The sequence below is a fragment of the Myxine glutinosa genome, chromosome 12 (assembly GCF_964187855.1).
Source record: "Myxine glutinosa chromosome 12, kmMyxGlut1.1, whole genome shotgun sequence".
NCBI lineage: Eukaryota > Metazoa > Chordata > Myxini > Myxiniformes > Myxinidae > Myxine > Myxine glutinosa.
In genome coordinates, this window is record NC_136272.1 from 20,368,082 (window position 1) to 20,378,541 (window position 10,460).

At 44.1% G+C, this 10,460-nt stretch overlaps 1 protein-coding gene across 1 annotated transcript; it reads right to left on the minus strand.

Moving 5' to 3' along the window:
* Positions 1–629: 629 nt before the first annotated feature.
* Positions 630–7,408, minus strand: LOC137438140 (uncharacterized). Its single transcript, XM_068133114.2, has 3 exons — positions 7,311–7,408; positions 6,205–6,324; positions 630–4,881 (listed from the first exon to the last, which is right to left on the minus strand). Exons 1-3 carry the CDS (start codon positions 7,384–7,386, stop codon positions 4,316–4,318), a joined length of 762 nt encoding a protein of 253 aa, XP_067989215.1. The 5' UTR covers positions 7,387–7,408; the 3' UTR covers positions 630–4,315.
* Between the last annotated feature and the right edge of the window lie 3,052 nt (positions 7,409–10,460).

Sequence of the window (10,460 nt, forward strand, 5' to 3'; positions counted from 1 at the left end):
AAATCATGTGTGTGTTCACGTCCAACTATGAACAATATGGGGCAATGTCCATGGAAATTGTGGACAATTCCGTTAAGTTGCATTACTCCATGCAAAGATGTGAAGTGAGAAACATAATAATCCAGCATTCTCAGTTTTTAAAACGAAGCTTTGTTTTTACTCAAAAGACGCTCTTTAAACATATTACAGAGGAATGAAGATCGAGGAGAAAATGGCTTCCGGTGTTAGGATTATTTACTGCTTTTAACCATAATTTCCATTGGATGTTCATGCATTGAGACATTAATTGTAGTTATTACTACGGTCAGTGGTCTTCTAACGACCGAAGGGTCCGCCAGGTGGGAATGGATAAAATATGTCCCCTTGTCATCAAATGTGATCAAATACGTCATCAAATATGTCCCAATTAATTTGCATACACGTTGGTCGTTGGTGGTTGAAAACCGTCTGGCTGTAACGAATCTGCCAACACTGAGCAACAAGGAGCTCTGCCGGCGACTCGTCTTTACCGATGGCACGTTAAATGTGCTATTCCACATTTTACCCATTTTGGGGGTTTATTTTGCCAACTAAGTGTACATGCTTGGAGTTCCCCAATGTTCCACATCCCCCAATGTCCACAACACAGGTTCTCATTTTCAGAAATAATTTAATAACCAGAAAAACTGGAGCAAAGAAGAGAGCTGGCCGCAAGCGGCTTAACAAGCAGTACCAATGAATAAATAATAACAATCCTTATGCCCACTGTGCCAACGACAAACTTAATCAATTAGCTTGAAGGCAGCACTCACTTGGTTGCCAGGACAGATGGAGGGAGAAGATAAGACACAAAAGACACTTGCAGCTTAAGTGTCGTGGCTTGCACCACAACTTCCGACCAAAATGCTCCGATGGCCGAGCGACTCGAAGGGCTCATCGCTTGCCTGGCACCACAGTGCATCACAAACAGCAGGGGCCCACACCAAGAGACCTTCAATAACAGAATGCTGGTGTTGTCGAACAAAGAACCGTGCAGGGGGACGGGGGTTGGAGGGCAGAGTCCTTAAAGTAGGAAGTCGACAGCTGAGCAGAGAGAGTGCAGGGTGAAAAGAGAGCGGTTTCCACTCTTACGGATTCTTTTGATAGTTCCTCACGGGGCAGAGCTATCGGCAGCTCTGCTCTCCGGGACACTGTCCTGACTCACGTTGGGGTATCTAGTTCTGAAGGCTTCCAACCCATGTGACGACATGATTGCACTCGTGTCCTTCGTGATTTATTACAAAAGGAAAACACATAATGACAGGTTACAAAGGGGAAAACCACAATAAACAACAAGGTGGGGACACGGGTACATAGACACAAACAGGTTGGGAACAAAACGCAAGGGAGCTTCCTAAAACAATCTCAACACTGTCTCTTTAACTACCTTAATTACATGCGCTTACGCTAACATGCACTGTGAAATAACTCGTATAATCCAGGCCTATTTATCCTCAAAGTCAGATCTGTAACAATACTGTTATGAATTTGGGGGTAGGGACACATATAGATTTCGGTAGATCTGCATAGGTAGGTGCTCCGATGATTGTGGGTAGCAAGAACCATCTCGATGTAAATAAGTAGAGGACCTGTCTAGCCCGTATGTCGGATTAAGTGTATCTTCGTCCCCATTACGAGGAATGGGGCATGTCGAGTAGTTGTAGGGATTATGTTAATTCTCTTGTACGTCGTTCCCCCTGTGATCATTCCTTTGTCCCGTATGGCAATGCACCATAGACATTAGTTAGGCCCAATAGTTACACCACACAAACACTACTTAAATCCGCCCCCCCCCCCCCCCCCCCCTCCGCCACAATAACCATAAAACTCTTCGGAAGCCAGTTCGGTGCACTGCCGATGCAGCCACAGCCAGCCACATCACCAGCTGGCATAGTAACACACATCGAGCAAGCCAGGCAATAGCCACGCCCAGAAGGACTCGTGATTGGTTGAGGGAGGGGCAAGAAGAGGGCCGCCGATTGACAGGGTAGGAAAGACTTGTGATTGGCCAGGGGAGGGGAAAGAAGCTTCCCTGGGATTGGTGGAAGGAAGGTAGAAGAAAGCAGCATACTGATTGGCCACCAACGAATGGGATGAGAGAGATCGTCGTGGAGAATTGAGCCTGTGATGCTGGCCGGCAGGGAATCGAATGGCAGAGAGAGATGACGTCAAAAGGGTTTGACAAAAAGCAAAGGAGACCGACATTTTCTCTCTCTCGTCCCTGCTCGTTGAAGGAGACCTTAGTTCCTGGACCTCGCTCACTCCTGCCCTCACAATTCCTTTGCTCTGACCTCCTGCCCGTACGCTTTCCTTCACCCTCGACCCTCTCTCCTTTCTGACCCAAACGTTGGGTGCATCGCAGACCGTGCTGAATCCGGGAGGAGATTGCACGGCTGTGGAGGCGGGTTGCACGCCCGCTCGCTCGCTTGGCGCGAGAGGCTTTATATCGAGGCCTGGTGAACGGGGGCGCGTCGGGGCCTTGTTCCCGTCAACCGGTACCGCGTCGGCGACTGCGCTCGGAGCCTGACATCCCTGACACTGCAGCCAGACAGCGCTAAGCCGCACCACACAGAACACAACGGTTTCTTTTGATTAATTCTTCCCCTGTGCTTGTTTTTGAAGTGAGGTGTGTGGGATCCCAACTTAGGACATTTATTTACCGGCGCGTCCATCGTTTCGGGTTCCGTTTAATAAATATTACTTTTATACATTCTCATTACGTTTTCGGTGTGAGTTTAATAACGTTGCAGGTTTGAGGACTGCGCACGGATCGCGTCAGGTAAAGCTTCCGCTTCTTCTTCTTCTCTTTTCCTCCCGTGCTTGTCGAGTGAAATCCGTATTTGACAGTCGCCTCAAAGTAAGCTCGATTTGTCATCCGTGGGTGCTCCATGTTAATAGAGACATCCACACGATAATACTTTACATGGTGACATGATCTGACGTGCTTTTCTTAAAAAGATAAACTAGAGAGAGGGTTCATAGAACACCTTACTCCGCACAGTCCTGAGAAAAAAGGACATGGAAGAGGGAGTGGTCTGCGAGCGCCAAATTTGATTGGTCGTGATGACGTAAAATGCCGTCATATTTTGTCCAGGTACTGCTAAACAGAAGGTTTTTTTAAAGTACCAAAAAGGCGATTTGTGTTTTACAGTGTTAAAAGTGTACAATTCAATTGAAATAAAATTAAGATTTTAAAGGTTGTAAAAAAAGAAATTAGTTTACTGCCGTTGATGCAGCGTCTTTTACACCACCTAATTGAACACATTTATCATTCATTCTCTATGCCAGTTTGTGTCCTTTATGACGTCCTTAAAAACAGTAAGCTTCCAGTTTAAAATGAATCTTTAACAGCCGGAGTAATTAAAGATATCTCTCTCGGTGTTGAGAATTAACGCCAGGTTGAGAATTAACGCTGAATTAACGCCAGGGGGGTTGAGTCAGCCTGTCATCCTTCCGAGTCGGCTAATTGAGTACCAGTTCACTGGTAATTCCCTGCTTGTCGTAAAAGGCGACAAAAAGGGTTGGCGGCAGGAAGGGCATCCGGCCGTAAAACATTGCTTCAAAAAAGGGGACCCACAAAAACAACAACAACCACTGTGCCCGAAAAAGGCCAACCCCCGCTTTGCGGGGAAAAATGGCCTCTAAAGGTGGTTTTTCTCTCGGTGTTGAGAGAGCCTGGCGTTGGCTTAGCGGTTAGGGTGCCGGCTTGGGATCCTAGGATCCTGGGTTCGAATCCCGGTCGATCGCTGAATTAACGCCAGGGGGGTTGACTCAGCCTGTTATCCTTCCGAGGTCGGCAAATTGAGTACCAGCTTGCTGGGATGAATGATCACGGTGTGTACCCTGATTCAGAATAGGCACACTGTATCCCTGCGCATCGTAAGAGCGTGACCAAGGGTTGGCGTCAGGAAGGGCATCCGGCCTTAAAAACATTGCCTCAAACAGGGAACCATGATTGTCATGGGGCCCGCAAGGCTAACCCCCGCTCTAGCGGGGGAAAATGGCCTTAAAACGATCATTCATTCATTCATTCTCTCCTCTCTGCTGATGCACGATCCGGATAAATTCTGAGTCAAAATATTGTTAAACTTTCCGGTTCGCTTTCCGATTCATGCTCCGATTGTGTTCAAAATACAACATTCAATTTACATTAAGTTGTTTGTTCCTCAATCATAAACTGATGTTTGTAGACAGACAGACCGACAAAGTGAACCAATTGCTTAACCCTTCCTTTCGATTTGTGTGCGCGGGATAACTTGGTGCAACTTTAAAACACAAACCCATCACGAACAAAGGTTCACAGATTACCTTTCCCAAGCCTATGCATTGTTTCTATCATTTCCATCTTTGCCTCTCTTTGCTTGTCTCGAGGAAAGGCCGACAGAAACTCAGTCACGTAACTAAAAAATCCGTTGTGATCATTTGGTTTGTCAAACAACCTCAGGCATTGAGCAGGACTCTGCAGGGCCTCCATCGATGTTTCTCCGGTTCCTTTATCTCTACTAGTTCTAGAATGCTTCGGCCTGGGTTCCTGAAGCTCAATGTCACTTAAGCAGGTGCCTGGCATGTCTTCAAGCGTCAGTGTTTCTTCTGACGGTATTGGTGAGACGGAAATTATGGAATCATTTGCTGTTATTTCATCCAAAGAATGCGTTTCTGGAAACTCTTCTTTCAGGATAAAATGGCCTTTGTTTAACTGCTCATCTTCACATTCGGACAAAAATAAAAGTCGGGGATAATGGCGCCATTTGGAATTGTAGATATTATCCGGACCCATTCCAAAGGCCCTTGACATTGCAACTTTTTTGTGCTCCCTTTGGAAGGTTGTCCTCATGTTTTTCCATCTGGCTTTCAAGGCTCCAACTGCAAGAAGAGGAGAAACAGATTATGTTTGCATCACAATCTGTTAGAGCCAGAACTGGGTCATCAGTGGAATTTATGTTGACTAGGCTTCACTGAGCCTAGACATGCATTTCCGTCGCTTCACTGGCAGCTTTAAACAAAACACCATGTTACACCACAAACATATTGCATGTCTATCTGTGAGTCTCAATGAGGATGTAAAATGAAGTGAAACACGCGTAAAAAGGATCTTTTATAACACGTAGCTGCTGTTGTTGTATAGCCCTAGACAGTTCTCTCGAACAAGCCCGCGGCACGGAGACAGCCGATCGTTCTCCCAGAAGCGACCCAGAGATCCCCCACATACATGATGGTGTACCCCCGCTTTCACGAAGTCAGGGCCACAACAAAGTTAGAGAGTGAGAGTTAAGGGACAGAGAGGGAGAGAGAGAGAGAGAGAGAGAGAGAGAGAGAGAGAGAGAGAGAGAGAGAGAGAACAGACAGAGGCAAGAGGGAAAGGGCCGCTCCATGGGGACCAATCGGCTCTCTGACCATGACTGCACTACCCTGACAAATCCATGCAGCAGAGAAGAATGGGGAAGATTTGGCCCCCGACTTGTGTTGGGAGGTACAACTACCACAAAAAGGCATCCCCGATAGTTGGTGTAGCTGCTGTTTTTGACGCTGCTGTATTAGTGGCTGTGGTTGTTGTTTGTGTGCTCCTTGTGTGCAATTAAATATTGTTATATTGTGTCGAGAAGCATTACCAGATGTCAATTTTGTGTGCTCCTTCCGTATCCATCACATTTTATTATAAAGGGTTCCTCCTATTGTACCGTTGGAACCGTTACACTAAAGCTCCAGGTCCTGCTTCCTCCTCTGCCCTGCCAGAAAGACAGGCTTTTGAAGCAGGAATATTTATATGATTAAATGGACACAAACCTTTGTTACAAAGTAAATATCATTTGCTTTCCAACGGTTCCATTTTTTTTTTTTTTGACAGCATGAACCCCTTAGAATAAAGTGTAACTGGCAGACGGACGGAGAGACGGACAAACATGGACATGTGCTTCTCCTTTTCTTAATATATATGTGCGCAAACCTTGGACCTTCACTAACAACATCTGAAATGCTCCATTCCTTTTCTCTTCCCTACCTCCTCTATTTCCCCAAATATGTCACCCTACCCTCCCTGTTCTAAATTTAAATCCCTCCCTTCCTTTTCAATTACATAATATGTGGATGTACCATGTATTTTAATCAGGGAACAGTAGATGGTTGTAACACTTGGTGTGCCTAAATAAATTTATAAATGACTATCAGTGCAGCAAGACAAATGCGCACCCGTCAGTTTACTTCCTTGATGACGCGTGCCGAGTTGAGCACAGAGATAGTTCAACAACTGGGCACGTTTTTCTCTTGTGTAATAATCCTTCCTCCGATGATTCCACAGACATGGGTTTTCTGCGAACAAATTGCAAAAATTTCAAACATGGTACACGACTTGCAATGGAGAGTAAATGGGATTGATGTCGGGCCGTGGTCTCGTGTTCGGACTTCAATACGACTCAAGTTCTCATTTTTATGAACTCCAAATCAGAAATAGGGTGTAAACACTCACATTTAGACCACAGTCCTTGTGATTTGGAATGAAACATTGGGTGCAAACACTCATTTCCAGACTCAAACTTAAGAAACTGGGGATATAGGTGCGTGCAGGTACATTGGCAGGACCGGTAGGTAGCTTAGGTATGGATGGGTGATTGTATACATGTGTAGTGACTGTGAGGTCTCGCCAAAAGGTTAACGCACTGTCGGTGCTTGTTCATTCCTTACTCGCCAACCTCTTCACCCTCAAAAAAAAGCAATAAAACACTCCAGTGATGTCTCTGTACCTGTCCCACTGTTCTCCTGCGCACACCTCACTCACACTCCTGCCCAATGAAAATTAAGCAAACTAATGTAATGGACCCACAGGCACATTGGGCCAAATGGTCTCCTCCCGTGTCCAGGTTCCTTGTACATCCTTGTAACTCAGAACTCAACCTTTGAAGATGAAAACTCAAATTCAGTCTTCTATTGGAGACTGCCCAGGGCTGGTTAACATCATTGGTCACAATGCGAATGTTTATATATTATACCTGTAAATCCAAAACAGCAAAAAAAAAAAAAAAAACCCACAAGATTGTAAAATTGCAGACCAAGTTGTCCACGCAGCAAATGAGCCTAGTTTAGGAATGTGAAGCACATAGACCCAAATCTATTTATTAAAAGTCTCATCCTACATATAAATCGCTCATTCGAAACAAATCCGAAATAAACATGGACAAACTTGCTCATATCACAATTACCATTTAAGGTGTAAACCTGGCAGGCTTCGACTAACCTGCGTGCTGCAAACCTGTAAATACTCCAAAGCTTGTTCCTTAACATACATTCATGTTGTTTACCTGCAAAAAAATCGATTACTGCATTTTCTAATTCCACTGTCCAGTTGAACTGAGTGGAACATCCGGCGTCTGCCATCTTCTTCGACCCTTGAAAGCTCGAATCTGATTGGCCACTGAACCGTGCCTCACTCTCAAATCTGATTGGTTAATGGGTGAGCGTATTGCTGTGATAGGGGGAGATCGTGAGGTCGTGTTGCCGAAACCGCAGTCAACTGGCAATGTATTATGGTTTTCATTGAGGAATGTTTGGCTCCCCCTGTCTGTCAAAACAAATTCGATCAAATTGCATGGAACAGGCGCCCGCGGAACTACGTCACTTCCGGTTAGTGCAGCCTTCGCGACAACAATCACGTGATTGGATACGTTGAAAACAAACCACAAAAGGGCACGTGTTACAGCTTACTTCCGGTAGTCTCGCCCTCACCTATGGTCCACCTGGAAAGGTCGTGGCAGCGAAGGGGTGGATATGTTCAAATGGGATTATATAGGAACCTGGATGCATTGGAGATAGAGGGGTGTGTGTGGATGGGGTTGGTGCGCTGAGATATATAATATGGAGGAACTACCAGCGATTGGCAGTGCGTTTGCTGATGAAGCCAAGTGGCCGCCATATTGGGACTCCCTACCGACCAAAAAATTCCACAGAAGACAACGTGGAAAAAAATGACAGATTAGCACGTTTTAAAATAAACTGAGTTTTTCTTTTATCGGGATTTTTCATGTTCTTGTGAGTACTAAGAACAAGTTTTAAAATAAAACATGACTTTTATTAACAGTGCTTTTTCATGTTGTAGGGAGTACCAAGATGGCGGCCGGTGACTTCCGTTGTTTCAGCAAACCAGTGATTCCAGCTCCACCCCTCCACTGCATTTAAATCAGTGGTTGGTGCAGCGCAGGCTTGATGGGCCGAATGACCTCCTCCTGCCCAACGTTCCTTGTGTAAATTAAATGACGTATAGACCTATTACAGTATTACTATTATATTAGTATTAGTGATCGTACGAACATTTCCATCCTCCAAATCAATTTACAAGGATGCTTGAACCTGTTCATTGGTGAGTGGTGACTTGCAAACGCAGTCTGGTTGTTGTTGTTGTTGTTTGTTGCGTATCCAGCCTGTGGCTGCTGGTTGCATCATTTTCAGTTCACATGGATTTTAGTCCGGTGAGCTTATGTGATCGAGCGTTGTCCGCAGGTGAGTCAACGAATCAATGAGTGAGGTAATTTGTAAACACTTCGGTAATTATCGCTTAAACGAAACACGATTTTAATGGGTTCTAGATGGTAATTCTAATGGGTTCTAGAGGGTAATCCTAAAGGGTAATTCTAATGTGTTTTAAAGGGCAAATCTAATGGGTACTAAAGGGTAATTCTAGTGGGTCCTAAAGGGTAATTCTAATGGGTTCTAGAGGGTAATTCTAATGGGTTGTAAAGGGTAATTCTAATGTGTCCTAAAGAGTTATTCTAATGGATTATAATGGGTATATCACCTGGTGTTGGCCTAATGGAGAGGGCGGCGGGCTTGAGATCCTAAGGTCCTGAGTTTGAATCCCCTTGAATTAACGCCAGGTGGGGTTGACTCAGCCCGTTATTCTTCCGAGGTCGGCAAAATGAGTACCAGATAACTCGTTATCGGGAGGCATTGTATCAGCCGCAGATGCGCCCACAGAAAAATGATGCAACCAGCAGCCGGGTGGCTACACAAGATCCACCACCACACAAGGGGTAATTCTAATGGGTTAAAAGGGTTTTAAAGGGTAATTCTAATGGATTAAAATGGGTAATGCCAAAGGGTTCTAATGGGTAATTATTAAGGGTTCTAAAGCGTGATTATAATGGATTATAATGGGTATTTCTAAAGGGTAATTATTAAGGGTTCTAAAGCGTAATTGTAATGGATTATAACGGGTATTTATAAAGGGTTAAAATGGTTCTAATGGATAATTCTAATGTGTTATAAAGGGTTCTAATGTGTAATTCTAAAGGGTTTTAACGGATAATTTTAAAGGGTTTAGTTCGTTTCTCGGCTTTGCCTATTTCATAGCAAAAATGCCAAACTGAACCACTTCCTTCGGACACGGGTGCGATTTTTTCTCTTTTGGAAGCGGCTGCGCCGCTAATGCAGCGCCCCTGTTTCCAGTAAGATTGTCCTCATTTTTCCGACCCCGGAAGGATGACATGCTGAGTCAACCCACCTGGTGTTAGGTCAACGGCACAGCAGGATCTCAAGCTCAAGACCTTAAGATCTTAGGCCAAATTCCTTAACCGTTATGCCAACATTGTTATGCCAACACCAGGCTTAGTCTGGTGATTGTTACCATGCTTTTTCAGGTTATGTTTTCATCCCTGTCTGTCTGTCTGTCTGTTTGTCTGTGAACAGGATATCTCAAAAAGTTGTGGACGGATTCGGGCGAAACATTGTGGTCTGGTTGTGTTTGTGACAAGGCAGAATTGATTCTATTTTGGTGAAGATCCGAATCCAGATACGATAATTTTTTTAAATCCCAAATGATTCTTTATAACCATTGAGTCAATGGACCAAAAACGATATATGGCTTGATATTTCAAAAAGTTATGGACGGATTATGAAAAAACTTGGGAGATGACTTGGTTACGTTTTTTTTTGTTTTTTTTGTATACAAGATCGAGGCTCGTGTAAGAGTTAACATCAATCACACAAAAAAACGGACGCATAGAAAAACATATAACAAGTCAGGAGACGACGATGGTTCACAAACGAGTGGTATTATCTGTTATGAGACGAGTTAGCTACACAATACCGAAAATTCGGTTCGATTCCGATAACTTTGAAAATTTTACCTTTGTGACCTTGAAATGTCAAAACGAAGGTTACTGACCTTGAAAGGAGATAGAAAATAATGTATAATCAGTTATGAGGTTAGTTAGCTACACAATACCGAAAATTCGGTTCGATTCCGACAACTTTGAAACTTTGACCTTTGTGACCTTCAAAGGTCAAAGGTCGAGGATTCTGAAATTTGTTGGAAAACTTGTATTTCATGATGTATGTGATAATATAAAAACATTTCACCCTATCAGGAGCGAACAATGTAATAAAACCATCAAAAATCGACTTTTCTAAATTTCATGACCTTGTGACCTTGACCTTTGGGCGAAAATGAAAAATCG

Bases quoted from the DNA above. Each gene is read 5' to 3' on its own strand.
- LOC137438140 (XM_068133114.2), bottom strand. From the start codon at position 7,386: ATGGCAGACGCCGGATGTTCCACTCAGTTCAACTGGACAGTGGAATTA. The intron at 6,325-7,310 runs GTAAACAACATG...ATTTGTTCGCAG, and splicing joins AGTAATCGATTTTTTTGCAG to AAAACCCATGTCTGTGGAAT. The intron at 4,882-6,204 runs GTGCGCATTTGT...CTCTTCTTGCAG, and splicing joins TCAAGGAAGTAAACTGACGG to TTGGAGCCTTGAAAGCCAGA.